General features: G+C 59.7%; 2 protein-coding genes across 5 annotated transcripts in view; both read right to left on the bottom strand.

Moving 5' to 3' along the window:
* Positions 1-8: 8 nt before the first annotated feature.
* Positions 9-16,753, bottom strand: ERCC2 (ERCC excision repair 2, TFIIH core complex helicase subunit). Of its 3 annotated transcripts, XM_075016059.1 has the most exons (23): positions 16,681-16,753; positions 13,942-14,041; positions 13,446-13,523; positions 13,070-13,132; positions 12,705-12,818; positions 12,324-12,440; positions 10,501-10,617; positions 9,532-9,655; positions 8,307-8,403; positions 8,089-8,222; positions 7,437-7,605; positions 7,048-7,166; positions 4,662-4,731; positions 4,484-4,553; positions 3,870-3,971; positions 3,609-3,672; positions 3,011-3,132; positions 2,037-2,129; positions 1,610-1,682; positions 1,050-1,120; positions 679-822; positions 401-544; positions 9-230 (listed from the first exon to the last, which is right to left on the bottom strand). In XM_075016059.1, the coding sequence occupies exons 1-23, from the start codon at positions 16,683-16,685 to the stop codon at positions 138-140; spliced, it is 2,283 nt and encodes a 760-aa protein (XP_074872160.1). In that variant the 5' UTR covers positions 16,686-16,753; the 3' UTR covers positions 9-137. The 3 variants fall into 3 exon arrangements, with proteins under 3 accessions (XP_074872160.1, XP_074872161.1, XP_074872162.1); XM_075016060.1 differs by lacking the exon at positions 2,037-2,129; XM_075016061.1 differs by lacking the exons at positions 9-230; positions 401-544 and having other exon boundaries at positions 685-822; positions 1,610-1,732.
* A 4,586-nt stretch (positions 16,754-21,339) lies between these two features.
* The window catches only part of PPP1R13L (protein phosphatase 1 regulatory subunit 13 like), a 28,190-nt gene continuing 25,854 nt past the window's right edge, over positions 21,340-23,675 (bottom strand). Inside the window, exon 13 of one of the 2 annotated variants that reach the window (XM_075016351.1) lies at positions 21,340-23,265. In XM_075016351.1, coding sequence (XP_074872452.1) covers positions 23,230-23,265 — 36 coding nt within the window. In that variant the 3' untranslated portion in view covers positions 21,340-23,229. The remainder of the gene's footprint in view (positions 23,266-23,675) is intronic. The other variant, XM_075016350.1, reaches the window with a different exon arrangement.

The following is a 23,675-nucleotide window of genomic DNA, read 5'->3' as shown; positions in this document are numbered from 1 at the left end:
CAGCAGACAGGCTCTGTCCTGACTTTTATTGCTGTGTCCCAGACAGTCACTTCCCATATAAAAGCCCGTATCAAAAAAAACAGTCCCGGGGCCAGCACATCACAGGGGCCCACGTCCCGCGCAGCCGTTGCTCCAGCTCACACCTGCTGCGCGATCTGCTCAATCTTGTGCAGCATGTCCTCGGACTGCAGCTGCTCCAGCGTGAGCAGGGACAGGCCCAGCTGGTCCTCCTGCCAAAAGCGCACAGCCTGTCAGAGCAGGGCCTGGCTGGAGCCTCCAGCCGCTTCCTGGCTCCAGGGCCATTCAGGCCCCATGGCACGAGCCGCTTTCGCGGGAAGCCCCCAGGCTCGGCCTGGCTGTACAGCAGGTGCCTTAGCTCCCCCGCCCAGCCTGCGCTCACCTTGTGGAAGGGCTGGGCCATCTGGCGCAGGAAGTACTTGGCCACCTGCACGGCCTCGTCCACCGTGAGGTTGAGGTTAGCGTCCGTGATGTGCTCCTGGATCCAGCGTGGCAGCTTCCCCCGCTTGTCGGCCCGGGCAAAACGCTACCAACGAGAGCCCCCCCCGGTACCCCCTGAGCCACGGCCCACGCAGGGGAAGGAAGGGTGGGGTAGGAGGCCACAGCGCCGGGGCTGTTCAGATCTTCAGCCCAGCGTGCTGCCTCCGCCTGCCCACGCACCTTGTCCGCGAAGACCATGAGCCCGTAGTCCGTCTTGCCGCGGATGGCCCGGCCCACGCACTGCGCTGCGTGCCGCATGGCGTCGAACGTCAGGAAGTCGTTCTCCCGAATCTGGAACTGGTCCCGCAGGTACTCCAGCCGCGCCTGAGGGCGAGAGGAGGCTGGGGCTCACCCCCAGCCCCGACCAGCTACAGGGGACGGGAGGTGGCCTTGGGCTGAGGCTCCTGCAATGCTCTCAGATTCAGAGTGGGGCTGGAGCCCCAAGGCTGATCTTGCATGTGCAGCCGCTTGGCCTGGCCGGCGGCTGCCAGGAAAAATCCCCCACCCCCCAGCGCAGAGGGGCAGGGCCCCGCCCGGCAGGACCAGCTCACCTTGAGGATGCGGCTCTGGGTGTAGACGTAGGGAACACCAAACATGATCACAGCTCTGCCGTAGTGATGCACTGCAAGGGCAGGCGGGGGGGGGGTCAGGCTGCCATCCAGCCCCCAACCCAGTGCCACGCAAGGGGTCTGGGCGGGAGCCCAGCATGAGAAAGGACAGGCTCAAGGGCACCTCAGCCCAGCCCTGCCTGCCAGGTTCTGCCCTGGCACCGAGGGGGAGCCCTGCTAGGGCACAGCAGTATCCTACGGGGCAGAGTCCTGCATGCCACGTACCCACCAGGGGCAGGGAGAACTCTGCCTGGTCAGTGTTACCCACCCATGGGCAAGGGGGGAGCCCCACACAGGGCTTGGGAAGAGTAAGTGGAGCAGTTCCTGTACCCTCCAACTGCAGCAGGGCCTAGAGATTCGAAAGGGCTCAGGGCTCCCAGCCCCCACTCCTTAGACCAGAGGCCTGGCCCTGTGCAGCACTGAAGGGCTGGCAGGCGGTGGGGGGAGGGAGAGGGCAGGCCCACAGGGTGACACTGGATGGGCTTCCCAGGAAGCCAACTCACCAAAGTCGATGCCTTCGGACACCTTTCCCCTGGCCACGGACAGCAGGATGGCTCCCCGTCCGTTCTCGCAGGCCTGCATGCAAACAGGGGTGAGGCCGGGCTGGGACCTGCCCCCGGGCTGGGCTGCACAGGAGAAGCCAGGGCTAAGTCCGGGAGCAAGAACAGCACCTAGGAGTCTCCCACGGCCGTGACTGGGTCACGCGCAGTCCAGCTGCCGTCTTCCAGCCCAGCTACCCAAGGGCTACAGGCTGCTTGGGAAATGATGCTGGGAGCGCCCCGGCCTTCCGTAACCAGCAGAGCAGGGCTCAGCCATGCTGCTGGAGCGGCGCACCCCCGTAACGTGCCTGGCCCGGGAACTGACTCCCCTCTGCATCGTCCCTCCCCAGCACCAGGACTGGGCGCAGCTCCCACAGCCACGGCCACCAACCTCCTGGTACTTCTCCAGCGCCATGCTGGTCTCGGCCCTGTCCTGCGTCTCAATGAAGATGAGCTTGTTACGCTGGATGTTCTCCAGGATGCCCTGTGGGGAGGGGTCAGACTGCCAGGAGGCACAGCAGGCCCAGCCTTCGCTGGGGCCCACAGCAGGTTCCAGTCCTGCTCCCAGCTTTGTGGAGGGAGCAGCGCGTTCCCCTTTGGTCACAGAAGGGGGGACGAGGCTGCTCCAGCACAGAGCAGGGGCTGCAGCATCTGGCCGGGGTGGCTCTGCTGGAAACCAACCCAGGCAGGGGAGGTGCTGCAGGACCCATCACCCCTCCCTCCTTCCCTTCCCTTTCCTTCCCCAGAACTGTAAACAGGGCTCAGGATGGGAGGCCCAACCCTTCTCAGAGGACTGAGGGAGGGGGGATGCCGTGCCAGGGACAGGCTGGGAGCCCCAGGAGAACTGCAGGTGGAGGTGAGACTCTGGCTCACTGCCCCGTCAGGCTGGTACGGGGTGTGAGCAGGCAGGGCTGGAGCTCAGGGCAAACCCACCAGCAGGGGTGATGTGCAGCAGATCCAGCTAAGACGGCCCTGCCCAGCCATTCCCTGCTAGACCCTCTGACAGGCCATTTCCTGGCCCGCTTCCCTTAGCGACACCCAGCCGGGCTGGCAGGGGCCTGGAGAGGTGCTGGGTTTGCCCCTTCAGCACCAGAGCTCGTGGTGTTAACACAACTCAGCGTAGGAATCCCCCAACACGGTGCCCACAGCCCAGGCCCTGCCACACTGCCTCCGCATCGGCTGGGCTTTGGCAGGGCCAGAGCAGGCGCCCGCTCCCCGGACAAGTCCAGGATTTCTGGCAGGCAAGCGGAGCAGGCAAATCCCTTGACATGACCCCAGGCCACTCCACCCACTAACCACTCCAGCCGCACCAGGCCAGACCGCAGGGCCCTCTGCATTTCATGGTCCCCCAACCCCTGTACGCACCTGCTCGTACCACGAGGCCACGATGTTCTCCATGTACTGGTAGCTGGTGAAGAAGGCCACGATGCCGTCCGGCACAATCGCAGACATCTCCAGCAGCAGGTTGCCGTAGTTCCGGATCACAGCTGCAAACAGGCAGGGAGGGTCTTGTCAGTCCAGGGCCACGACAGGGCAGGAACAGGGCTGAAATGTGACCCATGCTAGGGGCAGGCCCAGCCAGCATGGGGGCGGGGGGCACTATCAGCTCCCCAGTGCCAGAAGGCCATGGGGGGAGGGCCATGGCCCTGGAACCGCCCTGAGTCCCATGGCCAGCAAGGCCACCAGCTCACTCACACCACATGGTTGGGGACGGGTGGGCCCAGTGGCGTTACCTCAGAGCAGGGTCCCCTCCCAACCCCAGCAGAACAGAGGGAGCAGACAGCTGCCCCACCCCACCCAGGCTGGCGCTGCAGGACTCCAACTCTGCCCACAGGGCCAAGGCAGAGGGAGGAGCTCCAGCAAGGCAGCCTCACCCCACCCCCCCAGCTGCCCAGAGGTGAGGTAATTCTGGGGGTGGGAGCCCCACGCCCTCCCGCAGGCTAATGTCCAGCAGCAGCCCTACCAATGTCCTCACGGGTCTCGAACTTGGAGCTAATGGCCACCTGGTCATTTCCTCGCCCCACAATCTGAAAGGAAAAGGGGACATTGATGAGGGGCCCCTGCCCACAGCAGGGCTGGGCACAGCCACCCAGGAGCTGCTCCAGGCAGGGGCCATGAGGTGCCCAGCAACTGCCCAGACATGGAGGATCATGAAGCTCAGCAGACCCCCACCCCACGTATAGCCCCCCTGCAGCTACCCCAGCCAGCCCAGCTGCCCACTCACCATGGGGCAGAGACAGGTCCTGGCCAGGGTCATGGTGAAGCTGGCCATGGTAACGGGGTGGAAATCCAGGATCTTGGGGTATATGTCCAGCGGGGACAGTGTCTATATGGAGATGGGGCGCAGCATGAGCTGGGGGCTGCTGTTCCCAGACAAGCCCCTCCAAGCCTCACCCCAGGCCTGGTGACGAATGGGTGGCCGAGCAGAGAGGCCTGCGACAGACAGCTCCGAGGTCTCTGCTCTGCCAGGGCAGCGTTTTGCTCCCCGGGTGCCTCACAAGCAGAGCCCCCGGGAGCCAAGCGGGGCTCTCAGAACAGGGTTGGCAGCCCAGGCCCCAGGCTCTTTGCAAGCCGGGGCAGCAGAGGGCTCCAGCCATGTGCCCCCAGAACTCAGCCTGAGCCCAGGCCAGGCCGGTTCTGCGGGGGACAGAGAAGCCAGGCTGGCCCACGTGACGGCACATGCTGGGGAGCTGCCCCAAAGGCACCAGGCCAGGAGAGGCAGCAGCCCCCACTGAGGATGGGCAGAGCCGCCCTCCAGAGCAAAGGCCAATCGTGGGCACCCTCCAGACCCTGGCTGCAGGGCTTCCTGGGCCCAGCTCCCCCCAGGCTGCCCCTTACCCCCGACGTGATGATGACCGACTGGAACCTCTCGAAGATTGGCTTGATGGCGATGGAGGCGTCCATGCAGCTGGAAGGACAGGACAAGGGCTGGGGGAAGAGGAACCCAACAGCAGCCCCACCCCCACGGCCCCCGGCAGCCCGTGGCCTTTCCCCGGCTGGGCCCCCCCCAACTCACCTGAAGTGCAGGACGGGGTTGGCGATGGTGGGGGTCCTGTCGTCGAAGGGCTCGATGAGGATGGTGAAGCCTGCGGAGCGGAGCCACCAGCGTCAACGAGCCACCCGGATCTCCGTTCGTGCCAAGCCCTGGGGGCGCCCGACCCCCCCACCACCGAGCGCAGACCCCCCCTTGAGGCTGCAGCGTCCTGCTGCTCCCCTCCCGCCGCCCCCCAACAGCAAGCAGCAGGACATGGAGTGCTGCTGCCAGGCTTCCAGGGCAGTAAGTTCATGAGCTGCAGTTCAACACATCTTCCAATGGGCGCTCCCTCCCCCAGCCCCTTGTGCCACCAGGTCACTAGCCCCGTACTCAATCCCCCACACCTCGCTGCTCTGGGGCCTGCCCCACAGCACTGGCCTGTTGCAGCCGGGACTCGCTCCCTGCCCCCGCTGTAAGGAGCTCTGCACCCCACACGCCTCGTGAGGAGCCAGCTGGAAACCAGTCGCTCGCCGGCCAGTAACGGAGGAAACGGCAGCTCTGCGCACGACGCTGCTACGGGCAGAGGCTGCAGCCGGGAGGGACTCACGTTCCCCACACATGCCTGAGCCCGGGCCCTGCTTCTCAAGCGCAAAGCAAAGCGACGCGCAGCTGGACCAGGTTTGCTGTGGTGGCTGCAACCGCCCACTGCTCGCCCGAGAGCTGAGCTCTGGAGGAACCAGCCCTGGAGGCAGACAAATGAATGGGAAAGCCGGGTCCGGAGCGCTGCCTGCCCCCGGTACACCCGCGGCCTGCCTGGGCCCCACCCCCCGCACTAGCAGAGGAGCCGGCGAGGTGCCTTGTGCTGGGGGGCAGTGCTGGAGGAGGGCTGCACCCGTCTCCCCCAGGGCAGGTCACCCCCACGCAGCCACGAAGGCTCCATCCACGTGCGCAACCCCCAGGCCGGGGGCTCACAGGGCAGAGAGCTGCTCAGAGCCTAGGCTGCTGCACCCCTGGGGCTGAACTCACACGGGTGCCGAAGTGGGGATTCTCCTCCCCTGGTGGGGTGGCCTGTGTTTCCCACTGGCCTGGAGGAACTCCAGGCGGGTGCCTCAGTTTCCCTAGACGCAGCATCAGTGCATAGCTGGAAATGGGAGTTCTGGCGTGGTGACTTCCCGCACGCAGGCCCTGGCCCTCCACGGCCTCCGTAACCTAAGCAACCAGGTGTCACTCCCTCCCCCCGACCCCGAGGAATAGGACAGAGGAGCCCGGCTGGGTAGAAGTGGAACTGGGCTCGAGTGGGGCAGCCTCAGCTGGCGGCAGAGGGAGGAAGGCGGCCGGAGCCTGGTCTGGGGACCCCTCGGCGCCCCCCTCCCCAAGATAGATTCCACTCACTGCTTCTGAGCCAACAAGTCTGTTCTGGGCTGCGTCCCTGTCGCCTCATAACCCGTCTGTTCTCCCAGCTGAGCGAGAGCCGCGTCTGACTGCAGCCGGGGGGCAGGGCCTGGGGACCCCCCACCCCCAGCTCCGTGACAATCTGGCATTCATATTCTGCTGCCAGCATAGAGGGGCACCTTGGCCCCTGCAGGCTAATCCCCCAACACACCATAGGCCCAGACATGCGGCCAGTCCCACTCGCTGCTCTCCCCAGCACGCCCTGGCCTAGACAGATGTGTAGCCCCCTCATGCTCTCTGCTTCCTCTAGGGCCTGACAATGGCCGTTGCTTCCTCCAAGGCAGAGGGGCCAAGGTGAGCCCGGGCTTGGCTCTTTGCCTGGGGCCATGCTGCTGCTGGAGTGCCAGCCAAGCGCTGGGTTGGCATGGGGCGGAGAGACCAAGGCTTTGCTGAGGGCACAGGCTGGGGTCTGGCCCGGGGAGCCTCCACACTTGGTCAAGCTGAGCTGTGCCCCTCTGCATCTCCCTCTACCTGCCCCGAGCCTGCGAGGTGGCCGGCCGAGCCACAGCCCCGTTTGGGGGAAGAAGCAGGCTGAGCCCCCATTTGTCCTGCAGCAAACATGGCACACACTGGCAGCCCAGCGCCCTGCCCACGCAGCACGCACCCAAGACACTCTGGCATGTTGCTGGGGCACCCAGCCAGACTCAGAAGATTCCCCACTCGTACTGCAGCCCTACTGCAGCCACGAGCCGCTGCCCCGGCCCACCCTCGTGAGAGGCGCTCGAAGGCCACCCCCAAACCCCAGCCATTGATGCTGAGGGATCGGGGGGTGGGGGGCTCCAGGCTGGTCCCAGCACCTGCCTCTCCCTCCAACAGCAGTCTGCAGGCTTTGTACCCAGAGTAGGGCATGCTTGGGAGTCTCAGCTCCCTGCAAGGCGGGGCAGAGCCCCTCAGACTGAAAGAAAGCACAGGGGAGCCACCAGGCCGTGCACACCATGAGCCGACCCCTGGCTCCCGGGCGCAGGGAGCGCCTTACCCTTGGAGTAGGTGCTGACCAGCGTGGCGAAGTTGGCGATGAGGGTGATGGGAGAGAAGTCAGTGAGGTCCACGATCTCCAGCGTGCGGAGCAGGGAGCGCAGCCGCTCAGCACAGAACCTGCGGCCGGCAGGAGAGGGCAGGGGGCAGGACTTAGCAAACCAAACCCTGGCCAGCACAAGGGTCGAGAGCTGCCGGCCCCCATGTTGGAGGGGCGACTGCACGTCATGCAAAGAGCAGAAGGGCCGGCCAGGCCAGGCCGAGACGCAGAGCAGAGGAGCAGGCTCAGAGCCTGAGCCAGGCAGACCAGATAGAAGTGGTTTAGCGGGGCAGGCCAGGCCCAGCTGGCAGGGGGACGGGGACAGGGACAGGCCCAGGCCGGCTGCTTACCGCAGTGGCTTGCGCTCGATGCACACCTTCTCGAAGACGTCCTTGAGGAAGGAGGGGGGGCTTTCCTGCACCATGTGATGGACCCGCAGCCGCGACTTCAGGTACTCCAGGAAGCGCTTCATGAAGCCCACAAAGTGCTCGGCTGTCCGGATGTTCCCAGGCACGGCCTCTGCAAGGGGCACGTGTTCACCCCAACCCACAGCCTGCCCCTGCCCTACCCACACGGGAGCCACAGCCAGGCTGAGCACACCCCTGGACACTGCTGCTGCCCAGCCTTCCCTCTGCCCTGGGCCAAGAGGGCACAGGCCCAAGTCCATGCTGGACATGCATGGCCCCCTGCCTGCACCTGCAGGGCCTGCGCCAGTAATCGGGGCTGGACTCCATGAGTCCAAGGAGAGGGCTGAGAAACAGCAGCTCAGCTCTCATACCACACCAGGGGAAACAGCCTCCAAGTCAACGTCAGCCAGCCAGAGGTGGAATGGATGCTGTATCCCACTCCCCACCTGTCTCCTGCCCCTCTGAGGTCAGCCAGTCCCTGGCTCGGGATTAGATCAGCATCACAGCAGCAAAAGGCTCAGCCCTCCACCCCGGGCCAGCCAGCTCCCTTTGGTCCCCAGCAATGGCACCCCCCACAGCAGCTGGCAAGGCCCACCTTGGAGAACCGCATCTGGCAACACTGGATTGGCCAGGTAGACGTCCGTTTCCCGAGCAATGTTGGCCTCTCTCAGCCCTTCCACCAACCGCCTGTACTCCTCCTTCAGCTTCTGGGCATCCGTCTCCTTAATCCTGAAAGGGCACTGGTGCCTGTGAGCTGGGGGTGGGGGGCACCAGGAGGGCACGGGGGGGGGGGGGGGCAGGGAGGGCACTCACTTCTGGATGGTGGCCTGCAGCGTGGTCACGTTGGCCTGGCAGCGATCCAGCGTCCGGCGTGTGATGTTCACCCCCATGGAGTCGATGCACACGTTGTCTGCAGGAACAGGGCACCTGGTTGCCGAGGGTACCCAGCAGGCAGGGTACCCTTGGAGGGGCCTTTGGGGAGGGACTAAACCCCAGGTGGACAGCGAGGGGCCAGGCTGGGCAGATGCCCCTCCAGGCTGAGTGAAAGGCCAAGTCGGTTGTGCGAGTGGGGGACAGGGAAAAGGCAGTAACGAACAGGGGCAGAGACCAGCCTTTGCACACAGACCCGCTTCCGTCTCCCATGTCCCAGAGGAGGCAGCAGCTGTGACAGGCTGAGACCAGGACTCCCTCCCGCGGGTGCTAGGGCAGTCCCCCACCAGCTCGGGTGAGAGAAGCGTCCCATTTCGCAGGGCAGGAGCCAGGTGGCACGAGTCACAACAGGACCCGAGGACAGGAGGGACTCGGCAGAGGAGTCAGGGATGCCCTGACCCAGGCCACATTCAGACACCACGGAGCAGACCCAGGGCACTGGATCCAACCAGAGCGACGCAACAGGCACCGGTCTGCAAGGGTCCAAGCAGGGAGGGGACAGCCAGAAGCGATGGGGCACCTCATGGGCACAGAAGTGCTGATGAAGCGGAGGGAGATGGGAAGGGTACGTGGCTCCCCCCCCCGCATCTCCCTGGGAGGCTGGTAGTCCAGGACGGATACTGCAGGAGCCATCCAGGCCTGGATGAGGAGGGGAATCAGTCCCAGGGTGCTGGTGGTAGGATCGCTGCCAGCCCGCTGCCCTAGCACATTCAAAACCACCTAGGAAAGCATGCCAGCCAAGTGGGCAGGGAGAAGACCTGCAGTGCCAGCAAAAGGGGCGCAGCCACCCGTGTTCCCTGTCAGCTGGGCACTTGTGTGGCCGTGCAGGAGAGATTCCAGTGCTGCCCACCTGATGAGCAGAATGCCCACAGCTAGGTTTGTGTTTCCCCTGGTGGTGCACATTTACACATGCCTCAGTGCACTTAACAAAATTTATTCCATACTTGGATGGAAAAGTCCACACATGGACAAAAAAAAATTAGAGGAAACATTGCCAGCTGCTCCCATCAGGGGCCCCGACGACAGAAGGGCAGGAAGGACCCGCCCAGGAAACCCATTTCCCCCGTGGCACAGCTCGCCCCACAAAAGGGTCAGCCACCCCCCGTACCAATGTTGTGAGCTTCATCAAATACGACCACAGACTTCTTGGCCAGCTCCTTGGACACCAGGTCTGCAATCTTGGGGTCCAGCAGGTAGTGGTAACTGTACACGACAATGTTGGCATGGAGGATCTGACCAAAGGAAGGAAATGGTTAATATCCACAACACCTCGTCACCAGGGTCCCTGAGCCAGGCAGCTCCTGGCTGGGCAACTTCCCTGGTGAGCCGTTGAGGGACAAAAGCCAGCAGCCCCTGAGCAAGACAGAGGCTCCACACCCACGGCAACAGCTGGGAAGGGTTGCACCAAGACCAGCTGGGCTATGGCCTCGGCATGGCCGGCAGCCACACAGCACTCGATGGCCCTGACGCCACGGCAGGAAGCTCTGGGTGGGACGGGCCTCGGGCAGTGAGAGAAGGGAATGCCCGGATCTCCCACGGGGAAAGCTCAGGGACAGGGGGGCTGAGTCACCACTGTGGGGCACCGCCCAGACCAGGCCTGGCCCTGGTCAGCTCCTGCTGTGACCTTTTGAGAACACACAGCCCTGGAGGGCCAGACCTGCCTCAGTTTCAGCCTCTGCCCTGACAGCAGGCAGGCAGCCACCCTGGCCCAAGCCCCCTTGGGCCTGCCATGGGCCTGATTTGGACCTCACTCACCCAGGAACAGACCCACGCCACCCAACGGGTCACTACCAGCACTGGAGAGCACAGGAGTACCCCGCTGGAGGGGCAGAGCAGGCCGGAGCCACCCGAGTGGGAGGACAGGTTGGTATTGTGCCTGCGGGGAGGATGGGGCATCACATAGCCCCCTCCTGTCCACATGCAGTGCTAAGATGAGCTCTCAGCTGGCCCACCCCGTGCCCAGCTGCCTGCAGGGAAGGAGGGTTTGCTCTCCGGGGTTCAGAGCACCCCCAGCTCTCAGGAAACCTCCGATCCCACGTGCTGGGGCCCAGCAAGGCGGGAGGGACCCGCCACGTACCGAGTAGCGGGCAAGGAAGTATGGGCACCAGCCCTTCTGCCGACAGTACTCTTTCAGATCGTCCAGGTTGTAGACTCCATAGGGGATGGGCACCTGTCGCCCATGGGCGTCGAACTCCTGCAGGGAGACAGCACGCAGCATATCAGGGCCTCCTGCCACCCAGGCCCACACCCCTCCGCCTCTGCTGCTCCAACCCTGGGGCCAACCCATCCCCAGGGGCTGCTCCCCCCTCCTCAGCCCCCTCCTGTACCATCCCCGCTCCGCTCACTGTCCTTTAACCTTTCTGAGCAGGCCACGGGGAACACCTCCCACCAGTACTGAGGGCAAAAGCCATCTCAGCACGGGCAGCAGAAGGGTCTCTTCTTCACCGGTAACCCAGACTGGCCACTGGGGCCTGGAGCCTTCCCCTGGGCAGGGCAGACCCCCGGGTGTCACCTAGCTGAGGGGATAAGGGGCAAAAACGGGTTTACAGGGATCACTGGGATCTGATATTTACACCACTCTGCACCAACGGGTGGCGTGTGCTGTCCCTAGTGATGCCCCACAGCCGGCTGGTCACAGGACAGTGGGCGAGGTCGGGACTGCCGGTCTCAGCAGGAGATGCGCAGGGTCAGCCTAGGCAGGGGATAGCAGCCCCCTGTGACAAAGTAGGGGATTCCCTTGTTTCTCCAAGGGGGTGGGACTCTGTCTCTGGATGTTACTTGTTTAAGGAGGTGGTGGGAGAGGCTGGTGTTCCAGAGGACCGGGGAGTGAACGGACACCCCAACGACCAGCTCGTGACGAGAAGACCCAGCTGGAAAGTCACAGCTGGTTCTGGTCAGCGGGAGGACGCTGGGCTGCGGAGCGAGGGGGTCAGGCTCCCACCTGCAGACTCCAGCCAGAGAGGGAAGGAAGGACAGGCTGAAGACAACGGACAGGGGAGGAGCTGTTGGGGCAGGTGATACGAGATACTTCCACTGCACTGGGGAGAACACAGCCAGAGGCCACCTGGCTGCAGGTCAGGAGAGACCTGGATGTACCAGCTGCACGGAGGGAGGCGCTGAGAGCTTCCAATTCTGCGCTCGGGTGCTCCATAAACTCTCCTGTTTTACACAGGCTGAGTCACTCCAGTCTAGAGATCAGACTGGCGTTGTTCTCTCTGGGACTCAAGGCCCCAGGTGTCCCAAGGGGGCCCATGACAGGAGACACACGTGCTGATGGGTCAGGGGTGCAGTTCCAGGAGACAGGATCCTACAGCTTAGCCCCCAAAAGAGAGTGGACCCCTGAGAAGGGCTGTCGCACAGAGGGGGACTCCTCCCAAGGACCATATGGAGCCGAGAGAGAGCAGAAGCCTTGGAAGTCCATGACCCTGAGTCTGTCCTGGCAGCAGCTGGGTATCACGTGCCTTACAGTGCAAGTCCATTGGCACCAGGGGCCACCAACCCACCGAGACCACACGAGCTCCAGGAAGCTGCCAGCAGCCCCCTGCTCAGGCCTAAGATCAAATACGGAGGCTGCGTGCCAAGGGAGTGCAGAGACGCACCCGGGATCGTCCCTGGCCCAGCAGATCCGTGGATGTTTTGAGCATCCAGGCACCAGCGGCTGCCGGGTGCCCATCGCCAGCCTGCAGGAGCACGGCACAACTTGCCAGAGCTTGTGCAGAGCTTGGCCGGTGCCAACGAGGCTCCTGCGCGCACTGGCAGGTGATAGCGAGAGGCCTCGCACCCTGGGGCGTGTCCCAGCAACGCTCAGCTGGCGTGTCAAAGCCCGGCCCCACCTCGCCCCTCCTGGAAAGGTTGGCCCCGCAGCTGCGAGGGGCTTCCCCTCGCCCACAGCCCTGCTACCTCGAAGAAGCGGCACGAGGGGATGGAGCTGTCCCGCTGCTTCTGCGCCCGCACGTAGGACGCCGTCAGGCTCAGACACTTGCCATCCACTTCCTTCCCAAAGCGCAGCGAGCTCACCTGCAAGGAGCAGCTGTCAGCACAGTGCGTGCTGGGACACGTCCCCACAGGACAGCCCTGGGGAATACAGCACCACACCCAGGGTAGGAGGCAGCAGTTCCACACACACTCCATGCAGCAGCCTCGGCCTCTGCCCAGGGCACGTCCCTCAATGGGAGAGCCTGGCACTGGGGCAGCGGGCGCGGAAGGCAACCCAGCCCCAAGCTCCTCGCTGTGCCTGCAAGGGAGTGTGCTCCACAGCCAGGGACCCAAGGACAGACTCACCTCGGGGTGGACGCAGAGGTTCTTCCTGGAGCTCAGAGCCAGGCCGAGGAAGGAGAGCTTCTCCCCCGTCTGCTTCTCATAGAAATTCAGGAGTTTCCGTAGCTCCTCAATGACCTGTCAGAGCCAGGGGGAGGGGGTGTGAAGGTGGTGAGGGGCCCTGCTGTGAGCACCCCAAAAAACCTTCCATCCCAGGACAGCAGGAAGCCCTGTCACAATCCCCCCACCCCGTCACCCCAAACATCTCCCCCTTGGGCAGCAAAGCCCCCCCCCGCAATCCTCCCACCCCAACAATGATGCTCTTCCTGATGTGGGGCAGAGGGTCCCACCACATACAGGCCCCCGCTCCCTCCCCGCACCCGAGTCACCTTCTCGATCTCGGGCACAGTTCTGGAGCAGTAGATCAGCTTGGTCACCTCCAGCGGATAGGCCTGGGGAGAGAGATGGGGAACCTGCACTGCTGTGTGGAACGGGGGCTTGGCTGGTCCAAGGCTGCTGTGAGGACCCCACCAGGCCATAGAGCAGAAGGGTGGAGCCTGCACAGAGGAGGTCCTGACCCACAACCGCCAGAGCCCCCAGATCAAGGCAGCTCCAGCCCCCAAACAAGGCTCCAGCCCAGACCTATTCATGAGGTCTGCAGGACAGTGCCAGGGCTGGGTCAGCCCCACGCTGGGCTTGGGGGAAATGCCTCTCCCAGGACCCGGACCTGGCAGCCTCTGCCCCCAGGTCTTGCCTGGCACTCACCCGCTGGTAGGCCACAATGAGCGACAGAAGTGAAATGGTCTTTCCAGTCCCAGAGGGCATTTCCAGCACGCCATGGCCCTGGGAGAGAGGAACAGCAGTCACACAGGGAGCCCCCAGCGGCAGGGAGGGGGCTGGCAAAGGAGGCTGAGCCTCAGTAAGGAACAGAGGGGAGACAGCAAGAGTCCTGCAAGAGGCGGCCCTGGGAGCCAAAGTCACCAGGCCTAGGACAGAAGCGAGTCTGAGAGCAGCAGAAGGACCACAGAGACTGGGCCACACTGGTCCCTCCCAGCACAGCAGCCTGGACAGCACAGGTACAGAGTCCCACTTGGGGGTGGAGGACAGGAGGACACCTCCCAGCCAATGATCTCTGCCCCCACAACCAGACCTCAGGCTCCAGGGGTGGCGAGCACCACTCATAAGCAAGATGTAGCACCCTGCAGTGCCCGTGCCCACCCCCACCACGCAGACATTCCTCTTCTACCCCCGAAGAAGGGACCTTGGCATCCAGCGTCCTTTTGAGCTCCAGCATATACGAGTACTGCTCGGGGTAAATGTAGTCATAGGGGAAATACACCAGCAGCCCATCGATGTTCAGCCTGACAACGAGATCAAGTCACAGGGTCAGAGAATGCAGCTGAACCATCACGACATGGGGCTCCCTAGCACGGTGAGGTGGCAGAGGTGAGGGGCAGAAATAAGCAAGCAGAGTTAACACCCGTCCCCTGCCCTCCCTCCCCACCTCTGCCCAGCCCTACTGCACCACCAAATTCCTCTGCCTGTTCCCAGGGCATTCCTCCATTTCTAAGCAGTGGGACTTCCAGCAGGAACCTCTGCCTGCCCCAGCCTGGCTCGGGCAAGCAGCCTCGCTATCTACTCCATGAAAACATCTAGTCCTGTTTGAATGCTGCTGAACTCTGGGCCCCAAAGACAACCTGTGGCAAGGAACTCCACAGGCTACTTGTGTGTTTTCTCTTTTATTGGTTTCAAATTTGCCACCTTCCTATTCCATGGAACGTTCCTTTGTCCTTGTGCAGGGAGAGCAGAATCTCCTTCCTCTAGACCAGTCAGGGTTGCATAGACCGTTATTCTGGCCTCTCCTATCGGTCTCTAAGGGAACTCCTCCCAACTTTTTGCCTTCTCATTGCAGGGAAGGTTTTCCAGGCTGATGGTTCCTCCCTGTTCTGTGCCATTCTGCATGTGACAGGCTGACGGACCTTGCACCTGGCCAGATGAAGCCACACTGCTGATTTCTATGGAGGCATACAAATACTCGCCAGTCCTTAGGGCTGGTGACATTCTGTCTGGTTTCTTGACCACATCTGCATATTAAGCCAAGGTCTCTGTGGAGCCATCTATAGCCATGTCTGGGTCCATCTTAAGTGACGCAGTCTGTTTAAGATTGTCAGATGTACAAACAGGTAACTCATTCTGTCCATCGTTCATTGCTTTGCATCTATAGACAGGGAATCCCACGTGCCATTGGGCCATCCACTCCCTGGCTGGGTCAGGTCCCTCTGAAGTTCCCTTTAGTCTTCTGTCTTTACTGAGCTAACTGTGTCACTTGCAAATGTCTTCTGCCTGCTCCCACTTCCCCAGCTCTTTAACATCCTGCTCCAGCAGCTCCCAGCAACAAGGGAAGCTGGTCGTCAATCCCGGTGTCCAGTCTCGTAGGCAGCCATTGATCTGGGACAATTCTTGGCTTTCACACCCTGAGAGATCAGCTTCCTTTGCAGCTGACTGTAAGGAACCTACGGGTTCAGTGAATTCTTCCATCCACTTCTGTATTCCCTACTTCAGTGACACGTGCAAAGAACGCAAACAGATGCCCAAGGTACAATCTTCCTCATCACAGGACTGCTTCATGTTGTTATCTTCCAGATGGTGTTTTGATGAGGGGCTAAAGAGGAGTCCCAGTAGCTCAGGGTGGGATTTTTACTTTATCTCTTTGTTCCATCATCTCCCCTTCCAACTCCAGCAGAGTTTCATCTTTGTTCCCAAGTGGAGTACACTGGAGCAGAAATCTCCCCAGCAGACAAAGGTGCAAAGAACTTCACAAGAGTTTCAAAAACATCCTTGTCTTCCATAAGTGTGCCCCTTGCCCAGAAAGCCAGCCAGCCACTGGCCTTCAGGGGCCTCCTGCTCCCATGTTTCAGCAACATGCTTGGTTAGCGCTACCATAAGTCTGGGTTTTCCAGACACAGCATCTTTTTTAGGCTTCCTTTCTTTGTCCAGGGAGGACTTTTAAAATAACAAGAAACCTCTTGGGGTTTTGATCAGCAGACATGGTACAGCTCAGAAAGGGCACTGATTGATCCTTTCCCTGGCAAGCTATAACTTCTGGATCTTACCCACTCAGGTCCCTGCTCCCAGACCCAAGGAAGGGGCCCACAGGCATAGGGGGCATTGCCCATACACCATTGCCCTGCCACTGTGACAGGGAATCATTGTCCCCTCCTCCCTCCAGCAACACCAACTGTATCCCCAGTGTTTGATTTTTGGAGGACCTGAAGGATGGTAACCGAAGCTTGGCAGTGTCACACCTTTAACACTTGGGTCAGAAATGGCAGCTCATCCGCCAACCCTTTGCCTGCTGTGCCACACGCAGGGCGCGCCAGGATGCAACGCTAGGTGCTGCAGGGGGCTTTTCCCACCCGCAGCCCCTGCAACCCACAGCTCCCCTCCCTGCCGTCCCTCACCCCTCCACACCCTCAACCTTTTCCTCCAACCACTCTCAGCCCCCACCCTTCCCTTACCGTCCTGCCCCCTCCATCTCCCACCCCTTCCTTCCAGCCCTCTAAGACCCCCAGCTCTTTCCACTCACAACCCCTTCCTCCTTAGCTCCTCACCCCACAACCTCCTCAGCCCCCCACTGCCTCCTCCCACTTCCCTTAGCCCCCTCTTCCCCTTCCATCCTCCTCAGCCCCCCACCCTCCCCCCACTGCCCTCTGCGTCCTCCTCAGCCCCCCCTCCCCCCACTGCCCTCTGCATCCTCCTCAGCCCCCCCCGCCCTCTGCATCCTCCTCAGCCCCCCCCTCCCCCCACTGCCCTCTGCATCCTCCTCAGCCCCCCCACTGCCCTCTGCATCCTCCTCAGCCCCCCACCCTCCCCCCACTGCCCTCTGCATCCTCCTCAGCCCCCCACCCTCCCCCCACTGCCCTCTGCATCCTCCCCAGCCCCCCACCGACCCACCCACCTCCTTAGGCCCCTCCTCCCCCTCACTGCCCCCCCCACTCACTTCATGGCTCCGAGCCCGTCCCTCGCAGCCCCTCTCGCTCCGCATCCCGGTTCCCACCTCGGTCCGACTCGCCCGCCCCTCCTCCGCCTACTGCCTGGAGGGCCGCCCACTTGGGCGGAGTCATGCTCCCATTGGGTGATGATGCTGCCTGTCAGGGCAGAGAGGCGGGGCCCGAGAGTCAGAGTAGACAGAGAGTCGGAGGCGCGCGGTGGGTTTGCTTGCACCGCGCAGGCAGAAGCAGCCAAGGGGAAGCCGACTGCATGGGCAGGCCTGAGCAATCGAGCCCAGAGAGCTTCAGAGCCCACCCAGCCAGGAGCAGGGTAACTTCTTTGCTCCGGAAAGCTCATGCTCAAAACTTTTCTGTTAGTCTATAAGGTGCCACAGGACCCTTCGTTGCTGTTACAGATCCAGACTAACACGGCTACCCCTCCGATATTTTCCCTGGGTGGTGGACTCAGGGGATGGGTCAGAGTTAAGGTGACCCTGGGAGTTTTCCTGTCTGCTGGTGATTCCTATTAAGAGCTGTTAGGTCCTTGCTCGGCATTTTCCCTCCAGCTCCTAAAACCAGCTGTATTAATCACATGACTGGGAAGGAAGGTGATGTTAAATCATAATCACTTTAGCCCCTGGTAGCTGTGACCCTGGTTGGGGCCACCAAGTCATGGCTTTCCCACCCGTCTCACCACCTTTTGGGTTTTCCTTCTGTCTTCAGATCTTGGCAGTCCTGTGAGAATCATCATTTTCACATGTTCACAAGGGGAACAACTATCCATTTGAACTGAACCCAGGGCCATAGGGGCAAAGTTTCCTCTAATCGTCTCCATCCACGTGCAGAATACATTTTTCTGTGCATCCAGTCATGTGTAAAGGTGTACCACCACTAGAGACAAAAACCTAACCCTGGGAAATCAGCTGGGCAGCATATGACTTTCTCCTGAGCAGTTTACACCCAACACAAGTGAGGGCTCTCTAGTGCTAGGGAACGGTGTCACTGCCCTGAGTGACCCTAAGAGCTCCCCCAGCTGGGCTCCTTCAGCTGTTTAGGAGACCAGGCTGCCTGATAAGATGTCTGCCCTTATGTCTGTAAACTCTGTAAAGGTTCAGAGCAAGACTGACAAGAATAGGAGTTCTTGCACTCCAGGCAAGCTCCCAAACATCTGTATCCTAAATGGGAAAGACGGGGCTCCAGTGGACCTGCCAGTGAATGCTCAGGACTGTACTGGGTTCAGGTGATCCAGAGAGGGGAGGCTGATCTGGGTTGGCCAGGGTTCAGCTGACCCTAAGGATTTGCCTGACTAGGACTGGGGAGCAGCAGGATTAAGGCACAGGTAACCCCCGAGTACTGTGTTCAAGGGGTTCAGGCAGTAGGAACTGTTTTGTCTATCCCTTGCCCAACTTCTCACCTGTTTGACTGCCCAGTGCTCCCTATACACCCAGCAGGGGGCCTTCCCCAGCATAACCCACCTACCATGGTTTCCTGGGAGAGTGTGGGGATTGGACTCTGCTCTGGGGAACCCCAGATAAGAAAGGCCCTTACACCACAGCGCCCCTCAATCCTGTGACAGATGGGTGACGCATCCTGGATCTATTCAAAGACCCTCTCACAGCCCAGAAGGATGGGCCCAGCTGGGCGGCAGCACAGTCCTGGCTCCCTGCTGATCCTAGGGACTTGGCCTGCAGCACCCCCCCACCCAGGAAGGCTCCAGAGATGGTGCATGGCCCCAAGAGAGCTGGAGCGAGGGGTGGTGGGGGCAGCATTCCTCCTGTTGTCGGGCAGGCTACGTGACATGACTGGACATCATTGCAGGGTCTCACCAGGAGACATGGGTCAGCCCTAAGGAACTTGGGGATGGCTCTCACCCCTCCCGCCGCCAGGGCAGTTAGCCCGGGAATGGGGCCTCTTTCAGGGAAGTTCCAACATCCTCAAACTGCTTTGCTGTCCAGGCTTCACTCCTGAGCCCAGAGGTGATCCTGCTGCAGGTTTGTATTGGCTACGTGCTTGTAGCTCAGATCTTTGCTTGTGGGAGATAGCAACAGGAGGCTGGGCTGACATACAAGGAAAGGTTTGCTTGTCCTGTGAGGAGTACTGGACTCCCAATGCACCTCAAGCGGTGCCCATCCGCAGTCAAGGGACTTCGCTGTCGCTGTGAATGTTCAGACCAGCACGTAGGACACAGCTGCTGTCTAAAAAGGACCAAGTCACACCTCCAGACATGACTTGCTCATGTGACCCACTCCATCTTGGGACATGGTTTCACACAGGACAATGGGATTCCCACCACACAGGCAAGAGTATTTAGAGGATCCTGGCATTCCATGATCTTTGCCGTGAATCTGGCTCGTCACTGATGGAGGATCTCTTCAATGAACTGAAGCCAAAGGGACTGAGGCTCCACCCTGAGAGAGGATGTACTCCAGAGACCTGTCTTAAGACAGCAGTTTATTCCATCTCCGCTACAAGCCTGCACCAAGAGCTTTGCAAGTGGTGTTTGCATTTGGATTCCTTTAGCACTCAACTCTCACCCTTTCCACTTTCTTTTATTAACAATACTTTAGATTTGTAGCTTCTAAAGCATGGGTGTCCAACCTTTTGGCTTGCCTGGGCTGCATTGAGTGAAGATAGTCTTGGGCTGCGTACAAAGTATATAATATAGTTAATGTATATAAATCACGTAATAATGTTAAAAGTTTACGATCTTGTGGGGCCGCATTACAAGCTGTCCAGGGCTGCAGGTTGGACACACCTGTTCTAAAGGATTGGCACAGCATGCAGTTTGGGTTAAGATCTGAGGCATGAACTGACCTGGGAAAGTGGCTGGCCCTCAGGGATCAGAGCTGGCTCAGATATGGGGAGAGTGGTGTTCATTACCTCTCATCAATATAAAGTGCTGGTTGTGGCACAGAAAAGCTGGAGTGTCTAAGGACAGTGTTCATATTACTTCAGCGTGGTGAACAGAGGTGCTCTTTGTGACTGGCTTGGCACCTTTTAACAGATAACACCCATTCTTGGGCTGTAAACAGAACTGTCTCTATGCAGGATGCCCCAATTTGACCCTCTCAGCCATGTCCCCAGAAACCTTGTGTATTAATCCTTGACAAAGGCTTTTTGAAAGTCCAAGTAAACAGTATCCAGTGGGTCACCTTTATCCATGTTTTTGGACTCCCTTGAAAGAATTCTAATAGATTGGTGAGGCGTGATTTCCCTTTATAAAAGCCATTTTGAGTCCTCCCCTCATAAATCATCTTCATGTGTCTGATCATTTTGTTCTGGACTAGCTAGTTTCAATGAATGTGCCTAGTACCGAAGGTAGGCTCACCAGCCTGGGATTGATAGTATCACCTCTGGAGCCTTTTTTAAAAATCAGCATTACATTACTCACCTTTGGCCAGCTGGGACAGAGAATGATTTAAGTGATAAGCAGAGTTCTGCAAAAACCACAGACATCCATGGCTCATTTTTGCAGATATAGACGTGGATACAAATTTTGTATCTAGGCCCCTGCAAATTTGGGCATATCGGCTTTACACACAGATGCGGATATCCACAGCTAATTTTTGCAGATGCAGGCACCAATTCTGTATCCGCGCAAGGCTCTGACACTTCATTACGTACCACAGTTCATAGTTCTGCACTTTCCCCTTTGATTCCTTTAGAACCTGGGTGAATGCCATCTGGCCCTGATGATTTAATACTGTTTCATTTATCAATTTACTCCCAACCACCTTTATTGCTTCATTGAGCTTCTCTGCAAAAACCTTCTCTTCTGTGAGCGGTCCTTAAGCATTATCCGCCAATGGCCCCACTGACAGCTTGCCTGGCTTCCTGCTTCTGCTGCACTTAAAAACATTTCGCTTAGTTTGTACACCTTCTGCGACATGTTCTTCAAATTCTTTCTTGGCCTCCTGAATCTACTTGCTCCTTGACTTCATAGAAGCATAGAATGCTAGAACCGGTAAGGACCTTGAAAGGTCATCAAGTCCAGTCCCCACTTCCCTTGCAGCAGGACCAAGCACCATTTTGATCATCCCTGAATGAGGTTTATCCAACCTGCTTTTAAATACCTCCAACAATGGACATTCCACAATCTCCCTAGCATTTATTCCTGTGTTTAATCAGCCTAATGGGGAGATTTTCCTAATAGCCAACCTATAAAACTCCCTTGCTGCAATTTAAGCCCATTGCTTCTTATCCTATCCTCAGAAGTTAAGAATAATTTTTTCTCCCTCCTCCTTGTAACACCCTTTTAGGTCCTTGAAAGTTGCTATCAAGTCCCCTCTCAGTCTTCTCTTTTCCAAACTAAACAAGACCAGTTCTTTCAGTTGTCCCACACAGGTCCTGCTTTCTAGAACTTTAATCACTTTTGCTGCTCTTCTCTGGACCCTTTCCAATGTCTCTACAAATTTCTTGAAAGGTGATGCCCAGAACTGGACATAATACTCCAATGGAAGCTGAAGCAGTTAAGAGTAAAGAATTACTTCTCAGGTCTTTCTCAGACTTCTACTGTTAATGCATCCCACGCATGTTTGCTTCTTCCACCACCCCCAACAGCTTCACACTGTTGATTCATATTTAGCTTGTGGTCCACTATGACCCCTAGATCCCTTTCTGCAGGGCTCCGTCCTAGGGAGTCCCTGCCCACTTGGTACGTGTGAAACTGACTGTTCCTCCCCAAGTGGAATATTTTGCACTTGTCCTTATTGAACTTCATCCTCTCTACCTCAGACCATTTCTCCAGTTTGTCCAAACCGTGTGGAATTATGATCTTGCCTCCAGTGCACTGGCCAGTGTTTACGGTACTTTCTCCTTCCCTTACTAGGATCTCACTTCCAAAGTTTCAAGGGTGCCCTTTCAGCTCTAAGCCTCTCTTTTATGTTCTTGTTTAACTCCAGGGACGTTCCCCTCCCCCATGTGGGGCGTATGTTTCATTTGAGCCTCTCTTAGGGTGTTTCAAAGTTCTCGGTGCCGAGCTCAGCCTGTTTGGCTGAGCCCAGTGATAACTGAGAGGTGGCTCCATCGTGGCATTGAAGCGCCTTCCCGGCAGCCGATCTGGATATGAAAGGGCACTTTAATGGAGAAAAGCAGAATAAGAACCAGCGGCTGCAAGTCAGGGCCTGACACATTCCAGTACGAAATTAGGCACAAATATTCACCAGGAGAACAAACTCCCCGAAGCAGCAGGGGATTCCCCGCCTCCTGACGCGTCCCATATCAGCCTGGCTGGCCTTGGGGGTCCCTGTAGGAGTAACCTGGGGCCTGTTCCCCATCTTGGGATAGACAAGGTCAGACGTGATGATCTAATGAATACATCCAGCCTTGGAATCAGAGGAAATCCAGGGGACATCAGCCCCTCCCGCCTGCACAGCAGCCCCCAGCCCCATAGGGCACAGGCTCAGCTGCCGGACGCGCATGGTGGGCTACAGGGGAGCAGAGCCGGGGCTCCCTGACTCAGGCGCGTACCTCCAAAGCCGTCCCACGGATCGGAAGACTGGCCTCTCTTCGGTGTCATGCCGCCACAGCAAGCAGCCCAGCGTGGCTGAGCGTCGGGGTCCGTGTGGGGCATTTGCATGGCCTCAGGTACAAACCGACCGGAGGTCAGCAAGGAGCAGCGGAACGTCTCTGGGGAAAGGCCTGTGAGCGAAGAGCACAGAGGGGGGCCTAGTCCCCTACTCCCTGGCTGGCCAGGTGCCTCGCCCCGGGGCTAAGGAGGACCTCAGCAGAGCAGGGCCCGTTGCAGTGGTACCAGGCACTCTGCCAGACTGTGGAGGAAGTTGGACCTTGTGTCTCTGTGGAAGTCAAGCTCAAAGGGGGCAGCTCGGGGGTGCCCAGGCTCCAGTGAGGGTGATGCCCCCACAACATCAATGCTGGCCTCAATGCATGCTGGGAGTTGCAGGCTCCATGGGCTGCATGTCCGTCTCTTGATGGATTCTCCCCCCGTATGCCCATTAGGAGCAAGCCCAGGGCCAGCAAGCAGATGCTCCTGGCCCAGCAGTTCCCTAGGGACCACGCCTGCTCTGAGACTGGGGCCAGGAAACAAACACTCCCTGCACTCTCCCCCGGCCAAGCATCAGGTCAGGCTGGTACCCACAGGGCTGGGCGGGAGCAGACTGGCACCGGGGGCTGCTTGTGCCACGCTCACCCACCCCGGGGTTTTCCTGAGGGACTTTGGTTTAGTGACCAGCTTGAATTTGTTCCCCGTTTCCCTGCAGTCACACATGCCCATCGCTGCTGGAGATGAGCCAAGGAGGGATCAAATCCAGGGTAAGGCTCAGCTCCCAACAATGCTCTCACCCCTTCCCCTCAGTGCACACCACAGCCAGCACACCACCCCATCCCGCCCCTCTGCCAGCAGGACTTCTGTCCTGCTCCACTGGCTCCTTGCCAGCCCTGCTCCCGCTCCATTAAGCCCCTTGGGTCCAGCTGACCAAGTCCTTGGGGCAGGGGGACACTTCCCAGCTGCAGAGCCCCAGGATTCACTCCAGCCCCTCAGTTCCACAGGTGCCTGCTGCATTCTCAGGTCTGCAGCAGCAGATGGGCTGTGTGCTGCTGCATCAGACCTTCTGCTGAGGTTTCACTCTGGGAAACAACTGAGAGTAGAGAGAGAGAGAGAAACAGTGTGAGCCGGTTGCCTGCCAAGGTTCAAGGGTTCACAGCTCCACTAGCGAGCCTGTCCACCACCCAGAGCATGGATGGACCAGGCTCCAGGGACTGGCCAGCTCAGAACTGGGGAACTGCTAAAGAACCCCGGAGTGAAACTGACTTTGTCAGTTTCATGGCTGCTAGTCACAGGGCAGCTCTGAATTCTTGTCCCTTCCACCACTTCCCTGCAACTCTTTTGGAAACCAATTTTTCAGGGATCTCTGGTTCCCCAGGGCACTGTGGTGAATTGGTTTTCCAAAGTGGAACCACAGCACATCAGAAAATACCAGCGCCTCCGGTGAACTGAAATCCCCCCGTCTCGGGCCAAAGGCACACCAGTCCGGCATCAGCCGGTGCC

The sequence above is a fragment of the Carettochelys insculpta genome, chromosome 22 (genome assembly GCF_033958435.1).
Source record: "Carettochelys insculpta isolate YL-2023 chromosome 22, ASM3395843v1, whole genome shotgun sequence".
Lineage (NCBI taxonomy): Eukaryota > Metazoa > Chordata > Testudines > Carettochelyidae > Carettochelys > Carettochelys insculpta.
This window is presented reverse-complemented; position numbering and strand designations above follow the sequence as displayed.

What these genes read in the sequence shown, in the direction of transcription:
- ERCC2 (XM_075016059.1), bottom strand. An exon ending in CTGCAGGCCACCATCCAGAA is followed by an intron (nt 8,223 to 8,306) that starts GTGAGTGCCCTC and finishes GTGCCCTTTCAG; the next exon opens with GATTAAGGAGACGGATGCCC. An exon ending in GTCCGAAGGCATCGACTTTG is followed by an intron (nt 1,121 to 1,609) that starts GTGAGTTGGCTT and finishes CTGCCCTTGCAG; the next exon opens with TGCATCACTACGGCAGAGCT.